This window comes from Salmo salar, chromosome ssa04, assembly GCF_905237065.1.
Source record: "Salmo salar chromosome ssa04, Ssal_v3.1, whole genome shotgun sequence".
In the NCBI taxonomy this organism is placed as follows: domain Eukaryota; kingdom Metazoa; phylum Chordata; class Actinopteri; order Salmoniformes; family Salmonidae; genus Salmo; species Salmo salar.
The window spans coordinates 49,645,125-49,662,537 of record NC_059445.1 but is presented as its reverse complement, the minus strand read 5'-3'; the positions used below and the strand labels follow the sequence as shown (position 1 = coordinate 49,662,537).

The 17,413-nt window shown below is 42.0% G+C and overlaps 1 protein-coding gene across 1 annotated transcript in view; it reads right to left on the bottom strand.

Annotated features, from left to right (window-relative positions):
* The window catches only part of LOC106603321 (teneurin-1-like), a 187,802-nt gene that overhangs the window by 9,018 nt on the left and 161,371 nt on the right, over positions 1-17,413 (bottom strand). The window contains 7 exon segments of the mRNA XM_014196852.2: positions 194-584; positions 715-1,008; positions 4,590-4,825; positions 5,594-5,766; positions 6,628-7,138; positions 7,543-7,909; positions 12,332-12,486. Of these exon segments, the coding sequence (XP_014052327.2) occupies positions 194-584; positions 715-1,008; positions 4,590-4,825; positions 5,594-5,766; positions 6,628-7,138; positions 7,543-7,909; positions 12,332-12,486 (2,127 nt within the window).

Here is a 17,413-nt window from a genome sequence, read left to right as displayed (position 1 = left end):
ATACATTACATTATTAAAATCAATAAGCTCCTTTATGGCATCCCAATCATTTAGAATCCATCTTATCATCTTCTTTTTGTTATGTGAGGATCATACTTTATTACTGAGGTTTAACCGACTTGTCTTCGTTTGTATAGTCATTACATGCTATTCCCCTTCTAGTTAGCCAGAAGGTTGGTCTGTATTGCGGTACCTGTCTGTCTGTAGCGGATGGTGCACATGAAGCCCTGGTTCATGAGGTGGATGGTCTTCACCCCCCCGGAGGTCTCCTCGTAGGTGTAGGTGACCAGGGTGGTGTCGTACAGGATCTCTGCCAGGCGGGACTGGCGGGTGTAGCGGTAGAGGATACGGCGGCCTGTGCCCAGGTACAGAGTCTGGAGCAGACGGCCATCATGGCTGTAGTCCTGGATCACAGAGGCTCCGCTGCTGTCTGGAGGGCTGTAGGTGTTCCTGTAGTAGCCCACTGACAGCATAGACTGCAGGCTGTGACGCACCATACTGGGCATGGTCACAGACATCAGGTAGTCTGTGTGGTCATACTCAAAGGTGTACCGCCGCTGGCTGTGCAACAGCAGCATGACCGACTGCAGAACACACAAACAGAAGTAGATTAATGCTCTGAGCTACAGACTGCCACTTCATTCATATCCATACAGAGAACAAACTAAAACAATTTGTTCCCGGATAAATCACGTCTAGCAAATAACTGAATACCTTCTCCAGGAAAGTGTAGCTCCATATCTTCCCATTGGTCCATGTCCTGGAGACCACCCTCCCATTCTCATACTCCAGTTTCTCTGACCAGTTGCCCCTCTGGATGCTGGTCACCAGGCCCGCTGGAGAGTAGGTCACATTCACCTCATTGTACTTGCTGCTGGGGGACCAGACGATGGGACGACCCATCTGGTCATAGAGGATCCGCAGGGTGAACTTGCGGTGGTCGTCATAGATCTTGCCTACTCGTGTGGCTTGGTTAAAGTCTATGGACAGCACGTTTCTGTTGTGAGCCTGGGGATGGTGAGAGACAAGAATGATAGGTGAGTGAGTGGTACAGTCGTTCCTCCGAGTAACAATCTGTTGACTGGAAAACGGTTCTATCCCCAGAGATAAGAGTGATACAATCTATGTTATGTTTAAAAAACAGATCTGTGATGCTGATTCGACACCGAGCTTTTAAAGACTTTAGTGTGATGGTAAATGAGTGTTTTCACCATCACTAGAAATTGCGATTAAGACAGGCAGTAATGGAGCTGAATGTTCCCTCTCTGCCTCAGCTCAACTAGAAATGGGCCCTAAATGCTTTTATTTCATTTCATCCTAATTGGTAGGAGGAATAAGTCAAACATTCTGCACAGTCTTTCCCTCGTTATCCTCCTTTCTCTGACAGTCATCATCGTATCTCCCTCTGTGCATGTTCTATGAAGTCTGGGATACAATTGATTTCCCAATTTCACTGTCTGAATCTAAAAATATTCCACAAAAAAGTTCTAGGGATCCATATTTGAGCAAGTCATGTCTATACAGTTGAAGTCGGAAGTTTACGTTCCCCCTTGCCAAATACATTTAAACTCAGTTTTTCACAATTCCTGACATTTAATCTTAGTAAAAAATCCCTGTATTAGGTCAGTTAGGATTACCACTTTATTTTAAGAATGTGAAATGTCAGAATAATAGTAGAGAGAATGATTTATTTCAGCTTTTATTACTTTCATCACATTCCCAGTGGGTCAGAAGTTTACATACACTCAATTAGTATTTGGTAGCATTGCCTTTAAATTGTTTAGCTTGGGTCAAACGTTTTGGGTAGCCTTCCACAAGCTTCCCACAATAAGTTGGGTGAATTTTGGCCCATTCCTCCTGACATGGCTGTTGTAACTGAATCAGGTTTTTAGGCCTCTTTGCTCGCACACACTTTTTCAGTTCTGCCCACAAATTTTCTACAGGATTGAGGTCAGGGCTTTGTGATGGCCGCTCCAATACCTTGATTTTGTTGTACTTAAGCCATTTTGCCACAACTCTTGAAGTATGCTTGGGGTCATTGTCCATTTGGAAGACCCATTTGCGACCAAGCTTTAACTTCCTGACTGATGTCTTGAGATGTTGCTTCAATATATCCACATAATTTTCCTCCCTCATGATACCATCTATTTTGTGAAGTGCACCAGTCCCTCCTGCAGCAAAGCACCACCACAACATGATGCTGCCACCCCCGTGCTTCACGGTTGGGATTGTGTTCTTTGGCTTGCAAGCCTCCCCCTTTTTCCTCCAAACATAACGATGGTCATTATGGCCAAACAGTTCTATTTTTGTTTCATCAGACCAGAGGACATTTCTCCAAAAAGTACAATCTTTGTCCCCATGTGCAGTTGCATACCGTAGTCTGACTTTTTTATGGCGGTTTTGGAGCAGTGGCTTCTTCTTTCCTGAGCAGGTTATGTCGATATAGGACTCGTTTTACTGTGGATATAGATACTTTTGTACAGGTTTCCTCCAGCATCTTCACAAGGTCCTTTGCTGTTGTTCTGGGATTGATTTGCACTTTTAGCACCAAAATACATTAATCTCTAGGAGACAGAACGAGACTCCTTCCTGAGCGGTATGACGGCTGCGCATTCCCATTGTGTTCACACTTGCGTACTATTGTTTGTACAGATGAACGTTGTACCTTCAGGCATTTGGAAATTGCTTCCAAGGATGAACCAGACTTGTGAAGGTCTATTTTTTTTCTGAGGTCTTGGCTGATTTCTTTTGATTTTCCCATGATGTCAAGCAAAGAGGCACTGAGTTTGAAGGTAGGCCTTGAAATACATCCACAGTTACACCTTCAATTGACTCAGAAGCTTCTAAAGCTATGACATCATTTTCTGGAATTGTCCAAGCTGTTTAAAGGCAAAGTCAACTTAAGTGTATGTAACTTCTGACCCACTGGAATTGTGATACAGTGAATTATAAGTGAAATAATATGTCTGTAAACAATTGTTGGAAAATGTACTTGTGTCATGCACAAAGTAAATGTCCTAAGTGACTAGCCAAAACTATAGTTTGTTCACAAGAAATGTGTGGAGTGGTTGAAAAACAAGTTTTAATGACTCCAACCTAACTGTATGTAAATTTCCGACTTCAACTGTACGTACATTGCCTTCAGAAAGTTTTCACACCCCTTGACTTTTTCCAAATTTTGTTGTGTTACAGCCTGAATTTAAAATGGATTAAATGTAGTTTTTCATCACCGGCTTACACACACTACCCCATAACGTGAAAGTGGAATTAAGTTTATTTATTTTTTACTAATTCATTACAAATGAAAAGCTGTCTTGAGGCAAGCCTAAATCAATTCAGGAGGAATAAGTAGCATGGACTCACTCTGTGTGCAATAATAGTGTTTAACATGATTTTTGAATGACTACCTCATCTCTGTATGTCACACATACAATTATCTGTAAGGTCCCTTAGTCAAGCAGTGCATTTCAAAAACAGATTCAACCACAAAGACTAGGAAGGTTTTCCAATGCCTCGCAAAGAAGGGCACCTATTGGTAGATGGGTAAAATAAAATAAATCAGACATTGAATAAATCCTTTTCAGTATGGTGAAGTTATTAATTATACTTTGGATGGTGTATCAATACACCCAGTCACTACAGCGATATAGGCGTCCTTCCTAACTCAGTTGCCGAAGAGGAAGGAAAACATTCAGGGATTTCACTATTTCACTGAGGATGGATCATCAACATTGTAGTTACTCCACAATACTAACCTAAATGACAGTGAAAAGAAGGAAGTCTGTACAGAAAAAATATTCCATCTTGTTTGCAATAAGGCACTAAAGTAAAACTGCAAAAAACATGGCAAATAAATGTACTTTATGTCCTGAATACAAAGCATTCTGCTTGGGACAAATCCAACACAACACATCACTGAGTACCACTCTTCATATTTTCAAGTATGGTGGTGGCTGCATCATGTTATGGGTATGCTTGTCATCAGCAAGGACTAGGGAGTTTTTTAGGATAAAAAGAAATGGAATGGAGCTAAGCACAGGAAAAATCCTAGAGGAAAGCCTGGTTCAGTCTGCTTTCCAACATACACTGAGGACAAATTCACCTTTCAACCTAAAACACAAGGCCAAATATACACTGGAGATGCTTACCAAGACGACATTGAATGTTCCTGAGTTGCCTAGTTACAGTTGTGACTTAAATTGGCTTGAAAATCTATGTCAAGACTTGAAAATGGCAGTCTAGCAATGACCAACAACCAACTTGACAGAGCTTGAAGAATTTTAAAAAGAATAATGTGCAAATATTTACAAAAATGTGTTTCACTTTGTCATTATGGGGTATTGTGTGTAGATGGGTGAGAAAAAAAGGGGTATGAATACTTTTTGAAGGCACTGTATATCTTCCATTTACCATGACCTATAGTGTTATGGAAGAGTCATCAAAGTCCCGTAGGGAGACAATCGGTCTGTTGTACTGTAAGTAACACCTTCAACACACTGTTGTATTGTACCACATGTAGACATTCCTCCCACACAAAACATATGGTGAGGGGTATTGTGCTCACATAGTCTGCTCTGTCTCTTCCTTACCCTGAGCCTGCGTTCGTAGGCTGTGTAGTTCCCTTTAGCCTGGTCTCTTCTCTGCCTCCACTCGATGACGCTGTGAGCATTCTCTCCCGGAAGGGTGATGTTACACTTGCCCACCGTGGGGTTGACCACGCCCGCCGAGATGTGGGGTTCCGTGTTCAGGGTCACCTCCATGCCGCTGGCGAACGTCACCCACAGAGAGCCGTCCGAACTCACACGGTATGTGTTTTGAGCATGCTCTGTGTGGGGACATGGGACAGAGTAACAGAGTGAGTGGGAGAGAGAGAGGGAGAGGTTAACTCATGCAGTACTACAACAGGAACAGCCAACTCATACTACCACAGAAGACTGGTTCCACTGTAGCCTACATACCGTAAATGGCAGCAGTCAGGGGGAAAAGTATTATAATTATACTGACTGTTGAATATGCATATGGCTTTCAGTAATACCACTGTGTTATCTCTTCAATAAAAGACATGAATAATATTATTCACCACTTTTATTGAAGAGATAACAGAGTGGTATATTATTGCACGTGCCATGTGACATTTCATTGCTATCTCCTTGAGTCACTATATTTCTACAAACCACTTGTGTGTCTATGTGAGAACAGAGGTGTGACCGTGTGAAAGGAGATTGCGAGACATGGATTAAACTCTGCTCTCAGCTGCGCTCCCACTTCTATCTTCTATGATGTTTGTAGGAAAGTCAGTGTTTACTTCCTCACCAACTCTTCACACCTTTGTCAGTCCTGTCATCTCATTTTTATTTTAACGCTCTATTAAATAGCTGTTGGGCCGTCATTAAAACGGTTAACCTTGTAAAGACATGCATGTGAACAATGCGTTAAGGAGACCGAAATAACTTAGATATAGAAAGGAATGCATTTGCTTCATCATTGCTGGTGACATGCCTGACTTCACATGGCCTCTCCCCAGTGACAGTGCGGTATGATAATGAAGAAAAAAAACGAGAGATGAGAAACTGACGCGAAACCTTACTACTACCTTGGCGTAATGTATAGATAGTGCTGGCAGCAGAGAAGTTTGTGGCTGTGATGAATTTCTCCCGATTTGAAGTGTCTGCTTCCACCCGCACTGATTTCTCCATATTGCCGTAGAAACTGCTGACCTCTCCCGTTGGCAAGGTGACATTGATGAGATGACCATCAGAATTATACCTGGTCAAGGACACACCCAGTCATATAACATCCTAACAAGATCTGAAATGTGGGTCTTAAAATATTGTGACAACCTTGTATAGTAAAATGGAATCATTTACTGTGGATTCCAGAATATTCTAATTTTGGAAGGAGCTGAGTGCCTTCCTGTAGTTCCATAGTTTCACCACTGGGTGACAGTATAACAATGCTGCTGGAACAAAGGAGCCAATGAGGTTTGACCTCCAACGGCAGTCACTGCAGGACACTGAGGACAGTGTTAGAATGGAGTTTGAGTGGATTTCGGCTTTTTCACAGGGACACAATAAAGGGAAGTTTGTATTGCCGATCAAACTAAATTAAAGGGAGGAAAATAAAGAGGCAGTGAAAAGGATTCTTTGCCCCTGACATCCAAACAGATTTTAAACCCAATGCGCCCCTGAACAAATCCCTCAAAATGCCTACGCAAACATTTTACATAATCACACTATTCCCACTTCTCTTTCAGGCTTTGATTCACCAACAAAAAGAAGACAATTTCCGCAGGCCAGCCTGTGGAATTGCCCCAATTAGAGAAAAACATAATTTAGGAAATAATCTTCTATTAGAAAATCCATTTATATTTCCTTTTTTTCTGACAATCTTATTTAAATACCTTTCAAATTTCACACACTCCAAACTATCTCTGAAAAACTGCAATACTGCAGCAAAATGTTACTGTATAATGGGAGTGTAGGTGGTGAAGCTCTTACAGCTTCACATAGAGGCAGACAGGAACAAGACTTTGGCTGTGATATGCAGGATGCTAATAGAGTATATTCTTAAGCATAATTGTCATTGACGTCAATAGACAGACGGGAAGAAGTGCTGCGGAATACTCACTGATAGACCGTTGTCCAGGCAATCTCATTGCTCATGGTTGCCAGGAGACCTGAGTTGCCATGGTAGCTGATCTGCGCTAGGTCATGCGCCAGGGCGGAGACTTTCTTGAGGACGCCCCCGTTGCTGATAGTGAGCCAATAGACCTGACCCCCGGGCACCAGCAGCCAGAGGGGCACGCCATTGGCATCACGGCGCACGTGGACTGCGGTGCCGTCGCTGGAGATCACGGCGCTCACATCGCCCTCTCCTGAGTAGGTGAAGTTATAGACGTAGTCTCCGGTGACCAGGCTGCGGGTGTGGAGGTGGGTGCCGTTCACGCTGAACAGATAGAGCTCCTGGTCCACCACAGAGGTGATCTCATACATGCTGTTCTGGTTGAGCTGGGGCCTGTTGGGGGACAGGGCCCTGATACGGATGTTCCCCAGGTCAGAGATGTACAGAGTCCCGTTAGGGGAAACAGCCAGGGAGGAGGGAGCCTTCAGCTTGGCATCACGGGCATATCCACCATCGCCTGTGGAAAAAGGACAATGCAGAGATTGAACACTCAACCAGCAAAGGTAGAATACATTGAAAAACTATTTATGTATTTATACTTTATTGAATAATAATGTGGTGTTTGACAAGTTGCGATGTCAAATAAAATGTATATGAATAATACAACATCATAGACAAACTGAGGAGTGTTGAGCAAAAGCAAAATAAAGTTGCAGTTCATCCCAGCCCTCTACTGAGCTATTTCACACATTAAAGTATGTTTGTTTTGTCAAGCTAGACTGATGCCACCATAAACATCATGCGGGCGGGTTACAATAGTTCCAAATCATTGCATGTCCATCCAGAGAGCCTCTCCACAGGTCTCTGATAGACTACTGAAGTTAGTCTGAGGCATAATGGTGTTCACAACAGGGAACCCACCGGAGAAGCAGTCACAGTTGGGGTCGATCTTGCAGTCACACTCGGTGGGCGCCCCGGCCACCACAGAGATCTCCCCGTTGGTGGTGACCTGCTGGATGCGGTTGATCTTCCTCTCGTCCGTCTCAGCGATGTAGAGTGTACCCTGGTGGGAAACTGCGATGGCTTTGGCTGCCTCCAGGGTGGAGTGGACGGCTGCCTTGCTGACCAGGTAGTGGTCGATCCCAGGGACCTGGCAGTGGATGGGCCGGCCCGCCACGATCCTCACCTGGCTGCTCTCTGACATCTGGATCACTATGTTGTTGTCCAGGATGTACAGGGAGTTGTCCATGGGGTTGACAGCCAGGTAGGTGGGCCATTCTAGACGAACCTAGAGCAGGGAAACAGTTTAACAAGTGTACATAGATGGGTGCCACAAAGTTTCTCTTGAAACATTTCCTATACAGTTTTTCCACTGTCTTTGATGATCTAAATTGCATTATATTGTAATGAATATTATTACATTTACATTTAAGTCATTTAGCAGACGCTCTTATCCAGAGCGACTTACAAATTGGTGCATTCACCTTATGATATCCAGTGGAACAACCACTTTACAATAGTGCATCTATTTCTTTTAAGGCGGGGGGGGTTAGAAGGATTACTTTATCCTATCCTAGGTATTCCTAACATTATCCAATGTTATGTAAAATAAGTAGTAAGAATAGCACAGACAGGACCTTCAGAAAGTATTCACACCCCTTGACTTTTTCCACATTTTGTTGTGTTACAAAGTGTTATTAAAATTGATTTCTCAGTTTTTTTTAACGATCTACACAAAATAATCTGTAATGTCGAAGTGGGCGAAAAATTCTAACATTTGTAAAATATTTATACAAAAATACTGATTAGATAAGTATTCAACCCCCTGATTCAATACATGTTAGAATCACCTTTGGCAGCGATTACAGCTGTGAGTCTTTCTGGGTACGTCTCTAAGAGTTTTCCACACCTGGATTGTGCAACATTTTCCCATTATTCTTTTCAAAATTCTTCAAACTGTCAAATTGGTTGTTGGTTATTGCTATACAACCATTTTCAGGTCTTGCCATAGCTTTATAAGCAGATTTAAGTCAAAACTGTAACTCGGCCATTCAGAAACATTCACTGTCTTCTTGGTAACTCCAGTGTAGAATTGGCCTTGTGTTATAGGTTATTGTGCTGCTGAAAGGTGAATTCATCTCCCAGTGTCTGGTGTAAAGCAGACTGAATCTGTGTTTGAAATTCCCTGCTCGACTAAGGGACCTTACAGATAATTGTATGTGTGGGGTACAGAGATGAGGTAGTCATTAAAAAATCATGTTAAACACTATTATTGCAGACAGTGAGCATGTGACTTGTTAAGCACATTTTTACTCCTGAACTTATTTAGACTTGCCATAACAAAGGGGTTGAATACTTATAGACTCAAGACATTTCATCTTTTCATCTTTTATTATTATTTTTTAACATTTCGAAACGCATAATTCCACTTTGACATTATTGGGTATTGTGTGTAGGCCAGTGACAAAAAAATCTCAATTTAATCCAGTGAATTATTTCTGAAGGCACTGTACGCTGTGTAGACTTCTTAGGCAAAGTCTGTCAGCGTCATACATTCAGCAATGTCAAGTAGGCCATTTCAAATCGAGGACATATTGTGAAAGCCGGATAATAGCATGCGACTATTGTACAATTGTACAAGTGGTAACTAAGGTCATTTTTTGTACGTGTGCTCACACTGTGTTCCCCTGAGACTCAGCTAAGGACACACATTTGAAATAAAAAGCTCCATGGTACAGCTCACTAAGCGTGAGTGGGATACTTAAGGGTGCTGGACAGTGCTAATAAAGAAATGTGCCCATATAATCACCCCTGTGTTTAATCGGATCATGAAAAACCATTCTTCCACCACAAATAATGGGTGGTAAGTGTTCCTGCACAATAGGGGTGAATGATTCAGATTGGTGGAGGATAAAATTAGTTGCCATCTCACCTTCAAGCACTCTGAGATGATCTGATGAAAGTGTATAAATGCAAGTCAATTGTGCGTGAATGAACGGAATCTGTTCAGGAATAATTTGACACTTCTCTACACTGGTAACAAAATATACTGACAGCATAGTGTCCCACGCATTCAAATTGGAGGTGAGTTTTCCCACTGCAGCCATCGTTTCAAAGCACATCTGTGTTGTGAGAGAAGCCTGGCAGCTCCCCCCCAAAAACAACGCTAATTGACATCATGCATTTTTCTCTCCTGCGTTTGAAAGAACAAAATCAATGCAACCTGCTCCACCTAAAAGCTGTGATATTCTTGCATTTTGTTTGCCTGAAAATCTGGAATAGTGTGATAGGCTCTGTCACATATAATACACTATCACTGAACTTTTCCATTATTTCAATTCACTTTGTACCCACACAATGCTAATCTGTTTGCAGTGACTCAATACAACTCTCTCCTAACCCTTATATATAAAGTGCTTTATTATTCACTTGCAGGGGTCTCATTTGCTAGGGGAGGGGAACCAGAGAGTTATGCCTTATTGCACTGTAAACGCCTGGAGTGGTGGATTGAATGGAGTATTGGACTCCCTTTGTTTCTTAGACCTCTCCATCCTTCTATTGTTTTCAGAATGGCTTGGGGGAGAAACACATTGCTCTTGAGATGAGACAGTGTTTATCTTCCAGTGTGATTCAACAACTAAATAACTCTCATTTGCCTCCTGCACAGAAATCAGCTTTGGTCCAATCTGGGGTCACAGTTTAAAGTATTTGTTGGGCTGTGCATGCTGAGAGGCCTTAGGCCTTGCACACAACAACAAATATGCATGGAGAATTCTGGAGAAAAGGGAATACCATTGCCAAACCTATGTATAAACCACCCCCACACATCATATTAAAAATGGCCAACTCACTGCAATACTGGCCATTACTGTGATTCGAGGCTGTGGTCTGATAGTTTGGACATCTGATTGTATCACAGTAAAACATTAAGCTTTGCATGTGAGATACCCGAGGAGGAGGGAGAGCGCCAACTTGCAAATTAGCATCTTGAGGACGAAGTTGCTTGAAATCACTCCACTGCATAATACATCCGTGTAAAAGGGCTCATTCAGAAAACCAACAAAAGGAATTGTCAGAAAATGAAAACCAGGAGCGCAAATCCTGAAACATGGACAGGAAAAAGAATAGCTGTATGCAAGATATCATCTGAATTTCAAGCATTTAATTTAATGCTTCATCATGCTGCTTCTCAAATGTCAAATGTCTATGGGAATAATAGGGAGTGTCAATGACCGGATTATTGTGATGCAAAATAGGCTTTCTTTCTCACAAGCATACAGTATCCTCCTATACACAGGTTTAATTGAGACGGTACAGAATGCAATGTCCCTGTTGCCTCTCTCTACAGCATCACAATCTCAGCCTCAGATCATGCGAATGCTCTGGAGGAAACCCACACCCATTACGATCTAATATAGTTTTGTCGCTTTTCATGAGCACTTTGATGGGTTCATCAGCACGTGATCCAGCCCAGTGATGCGCATGGATAATCATTCTACAGGAGTAGCATTCTACAGGAGTAAATCTGGGCATAAGAGGAGAATTGCGCGCTTCTTATGTGATAAGCCCTTATGGGGGCACAGCAGTTAATTTCCCTGTTCCCTATTCAGAGCTGTGCAACCCACTCAGATGTGGGTCAATGTTGCTGTGAAGAAGAGAGAGAGATAAAAGGGTAGCGAGAAAGGCAGAGAGAGAGAGAGTGGTACACTCAGGAAAAAAAGGTGCTATGTAGAACCTAAAAGGGTTATTTGGCTGTCCCCATAGGAGAACCCTTTGAATACCTTGTTTTTGTTCTAAGTAGAACCCTTTTGGTTCCAGGTAGAACCATTTTCAGTTTCATGTAGAACCCTTTCTACAGAGGGTTCTACATGAAACCCAAAGGGGATTTACCTGGAAACAAAAATGGTTCTATGGGGACAGCTGAAGAACCCTTTTGGAACTCTTTTTTAGAGGGAGAGGGGTAGAGAGATAAAGAGAGAGAGAGAGTGTGACTGTAGGGCATATATCTGCAGCCCTCTCTGAAGGTTAGCCAGCCTCAGCATTTTTACAACTTTTGGTGAGAACTTAATAAGGTGGTTTCCTATGGCAAGGTCCGGGGGGCTGAGAATAATTGCTCTCTGAGTCAGGGTGCATCCCGTGCTGGTCTGGGCCTCAGCTGCCCGTGAGAGCAGAGACAGAAGCAAGAATATAATTCACCATTGAGAGGGAGCATTCAGGGGCTGAGGCCAGTTAATCATGGAGGGAATGTCTCAAAGGAAATGTCCTCTATCAGGCCATTTTTATAGGTCAGATAGATATATAAGATCTGTCTATATTTTCGTTCTTTTTTTATAAACCTCTTGGACATTAAAGTCTAATTGCTGATCACTAATATCAGTTTTAATGCTTTGATGACTGATTTATGACTTAAACTCTGTTACATATGACTTATTGATGACTTAACTCTGTTACTTATAGATGACTGCATATAGGTTAAAATGGAATTGTTGCATGATTAGATCGTTGGAACTAAAAGAGGATATACATATTAGATAAGGGGTAAAGAATAGCTTTTGAAATACCATTCTGTCTGTTTAGTCTACCAGTACTGCTCTAAGTAAACGTTGGGCTTGGAAAACATGACATTCCTAGCTCGTGTGTGTGTGTGTGTGTGTGTGTGTGTGTGTGTGTGTGTGTGTGTGTGTGTGTATTAGCCGTCTAGCCATCTCACCTGTGAAATATCCATGCGGGCGTCACAGCTTAGCGGTTGAGTGGACATCAAGCCGTTGGAACCAATGACAGTTGATATCATTCCTTTCCCATTGATCTTGCGAATCATGGTTCCATCAACAAAGTAGACTAATCCTTGCTTGTCCACTGCAATCCCTGTCAGAGGGGAAGGAGAGACAATTCTTTACTGCACAGCTCAGTATCAAAGAAACAGCAGTAAAACGTTGTTTGAATGTTCAGTTAGATGTCTAAACAAGGTTGTCATACAGTAGATGTGATTATAATGACAATATTAGAAGTTTGATATTACATTCACGGTCAAGAGACCAGTCATGTGACACAGGCTGTTTATAACAACCATACAGGTATATTATTACTGAACTCCCTTTAAAGGATGAAATACTGTATGTCATCTTAACACTCTCATTCATTCCTTATTGGACAATACACATATAGTGTAGCCTACATTACACCAGGGTTTCCCAAACCTTTTGCCCTGGCACTACACAGCTGATTTAAATAATCAAACCTTTTGCCCTGGCACTACACAGCTGATTCAAATAATCAAACCTTTTGCCCTGGCACTACACAGCTGATTTAAATAATCAAACCTTTTGCCCTGGCACTACACAGCTGATTTAAATAATCAAACCTTTTTCCCTGGCACTACACAGCTGATTTAAATAATCAAACCTTTTGCCCTGGCACTACACAGCTGATTTAAATAATCAAACCTTTTGCCCTGGCACTACACAGCTGATTTAAATAATCAAACCTTTTGCCCTGGCACTACACAGCTGATTTAAATAATCAAACCTTTTGCCCTGGCACTACACAGCTGATTTAAATAATCAAACCTTTTGCCCTGGCACTACACAGCTGATTTAAATAATCAAACCTTTTGCCCTGGCACTACACAGCTGATTTAAATAATCAAACCTTTTGCCCTGGCACTACACAGCTGATTCAAATAATCAAAGCTTGATGATGAGTTGGTTATTTGATTCAGTTATGTAGTGCTAGGTAAAACCCAAAAGGTGCACCCTGGGGGGGGGGGCAGGACTGAGTTTGGGAAACCCTTCATTAGACAACAGTGAGTCTGAAGCATGTTTGTTCAAAGAGTGATCCTTCATGGTAGAGTGAGGAGCATGCGACTACTTTTATCCCTGTCATCAGCCCCCTTTCTCCCCACAGAGATGTGTGCTGCATGATAATATAGCCAATTCATTTAATCAAGTGTCTGGATATTATCTGATGAAATGTGCACTGCAAGTTGGGAGCCTCTAGAGCTCACAAAGCAATGCAGATTCCAGATCGCATGCTGCTGGCTTCTCTAACGTTCTCCGATCCCAATGAACGAGGCAGCTTTAATCGTCTTAGAGGAGCTTACATCCTTAAAACCAATTCTAACATTTCAGTTTCAAAGAGGTTCAAGGCAACGATTTGGCTAGTTGCAGTATGCATGGAGCAGCATCTTCTTATTGTGTTCATTGAAAAAGATGACAAAATAGTCAACACAGCAACAGTGGATGATAGCCTACGGAGTCCCTTCTCTGCGAATGAAAAGATGTGTCTGAGTAAAATGTTAATAGATAGAAGTATATGCTTTTGAGGTTTCAAAGGGTGTTATGAAGCTAGCGTTTTTAACCCACTGACCAGTGCCCAAAAAATACTATGTATGTAATAAATAATACATTTCAATATGGTTTCATTCTTTTCCATAACTACTGCCTGATATACACTACCGGTCAATAGTTTTAGAACACCTACTCATTCAAGGGTTTTTCTTAATTTTTTACTATTTTCTGCATTGTAGAATAATAGGGAAGACATCAAAACTATAAAATAACACATGGAATCATGTAGTAACCAAAAAAGTGTTATAAACAAATCAAAATATATTTTATATTTGAGATTCTTCAAATAGCCACCCTTTGCCTTGATGACAGCTTTACACACTCTACATATACACTGTACTATGTAGGTTTTCAACTAAGACCGTCAACGTAGGCTTGGGAGCTGAAGAGAACAGCTGTGTGACATCCAACTGTGGAATTACACACCAGCACAATGTTTGTGCATTTCATGTTTATCAGGAATGGACAATTCTGAGGTACAGTGCAGTAAATGGATTGCCATGGAGAGGCCTTGGAAATCCTATAGAATGGACTTCTTTACTTTGTCCTTGTGAACAATCAGACAACACAATTCTGCCATTGATCGTTGTACCCAGGGGCGCAACTTTCACTAGGGACATGTCCCCCCCACATTCTGAAATTGTATTTTTGCCCCCCCCCCTCCCGTTTTATAATTAGAATGTGATACAAAACGAGGCAATGTGGTGCTTTAGGACCATGCGGACGCCTCCAAGCGGTCGGGTAAGTTGTTTGGAGTGTTTATCCGACTGGATCAAATCAAATTTAAAAATAATGCCCCCCCCCACTTCTAAAACCAAAGTTGCGCCTCTGCTTGTACCACTCAAGGTCAGGTTGAGATATCCTGTTGAGTCAGTCACTTAGTAAGCCTAGTGGGCTGAATGGCATCACGTTGGCTGCTTCTCTGGGACTAGCCTTGGACCTATTGGCTTTGTGTCCATGTCCACACAGTGTTTACATCAGGGCTGGCCAGCCAACTCATCTAGGGGCGCTGTATGTCTGTCTGCCTGCTGCCAGTTATCTCTCATTCAGCCATTGGTCAGGGCCAGAGAAACCAGGAGAGTAGACTCACTCCTCTGACCAATCAATGATGAAACCAATCAATTAATAGTAATTTATTTCAACATAGTGTACATAAGATGATACTGAGATCCTACAGATAGCGTGTGTGGTTAAGCTTTCCTGGAAAATCTTAATAATCTATTTGAGCAGTCTGAACAAACTCTGCACATGACAACATTATATCCTCAAATATGCAATGATTGGTAGGCTAATTTCGTTTAAGACACAGAGATACTGAGGAATATATTTTTAACTGATTGCCAGACATGTGCCCATGAATAATATAAATCCAAATGCATAATTTGAAACAAATGAATATATTTTTCAACCAAAATACTCACAAGTTCGAACAACATCGGTGTCAATACTACTTGTTTACAGACATACCTCATCATTGAGCTTAATTGCATGACATATCACCCTCATCATTTAGTTAATTATGCATGATGTGGGATGATAAGTGTTCCCCTCATACCCTTCAGAGTGTCCCAAATAACAGAGATAGTATTGAAAGAGAGAGCAGAGCAGAAACCCCCCATGGTAAGCAAAACACTCCTAAATTAATAAGATGAAAAACATGTTTCAACTTATTCGTTTGGTCTAATTAAAATTCCAAAATACAAAACAGCTCAATGTAAATATCTGTAACCTTGGGGGTGAAGCTGTTAATACGCTGGGCAACATGTTTACTTCTTGGATCTGAGGATTAGTTCCAGTCTTACAGGCAGGAACGCTGGGTTGAAGCAGATCTAATCACGTCTTTTAATTTGAGGGAAACTGTTGATGGAATTATTGACCACTACTACCTCAGACTGCGGTCTTCTCCAGTTTCCACATATTGAGAGAAATGTGAGGATTACACTGTTCGGAGGATTTCTACTGTGTCCAATATGTCAAGCTCTCCTATACTGTAGTAGACCTAATCTATGTAGTAGTAGTTGTTAGGTTTATAATATAGTCATAATGAAATACATTCAAAACATCATTTGAAATGCAAATATACATGTTCTATGGTAGTTATATGATACCTATGCATATGAGAGGTCTAAAAGTAGCACTAAATAGATTAATTGTCCAGAGATGATTGATTAAGCCCTCTGTAAATTAATCATGTCTAGGCTACCTCAATGAATCCCCCAACCCCCAAACATTGGCCTGGTGAGGTACAGTCACTGCTGAACGAGAGAGACCAAATAATTGATGGCACAGACAAAATAATACTACTTCAGATGCCAGTAGTACAAAGCTATTACCCTGGGTATCATGTAAAATTTCACAGCACAAGCTTAGGTGGATGCCCTGGGGAAAAGGTGGGAAATGAGATGATAAATTGACCAGTCACCAGGTCTGACCCAGCATTAATACCTTGCCCAATGTATTTAATAAAATAAAGAAGGGAAAACATTAATTTTGAGGAGAAGCTCTTGACCCTGATCCATCCCTGGTCCCTGCCACTGGGGCGAGGAGATGCATATCCAGGCCAGCCTAGCCTAGTCTGGGCAGTGCTGGGTGGGGGAAGCCGCCTGCCTGGGATGATTGGGTGCCTGGTGTCGCTCCCTGGCTTCCACAGCCAGTTGCTCCACATCAGAGAGACTGATCTGTGGGTTCTGCCTGATCGTACATGTGTTTACAGATGACTGCTCCTGCCACTTTCACGCACGCCTCCTCATTAAAGAGGCACTGGCGGCCTCTATGCCGTCTCACACTGATAACGGCAAGTGTACACGGCCTATGAAATGATTGCCCGTCAGCTCTTGTTCTCTCTGGAGAGGACTTTTGTGTGTGGCAAGATTGATTCCTGCACCACACGTGAGGTCGATAATTGGCCATGTATGTTTGAGCTGAGAACTGCCACAAACGTGGCTGAAAATGGTTTAGATGTTCTTTGAAACACTGCCACATTGAAACTAAACCACGGGACCTGTGTATCTGGTATAGCAAGCGCCCACCTTTATCGTTGAAAAATATTGAAATCCAGTGTGGCTTTCAAAGTGTGGGTACAAAGAGGGTGTGGATGTTTTGGGGGGCTGCATAAGCCCGGGGGATAAATTGATTGGTATATCACCTGACACACTACTACTACCGCCACTGCTATTGTACCAATGAAAACAAAGAGGGTGCATTATTGATACTAATTTGTTTACAGTACATTGTGTCCCACTTGAAGCAGCGTGTTGGCAGATACTCGATGGAACCTAGTGGTTGACCTACTTCTGGGAGACCTTTTTATGGTTAATCAAAAAGCAAACGCTTCAACATCCATTTCAAGGCCAAGCACTCTCTCCTACTAAGTCGTGAAAATACTTAATCAATGTGCAATGTGTTGCTTTTATTTTTTGTTTATAATCGATTCGTCGCCATATTTC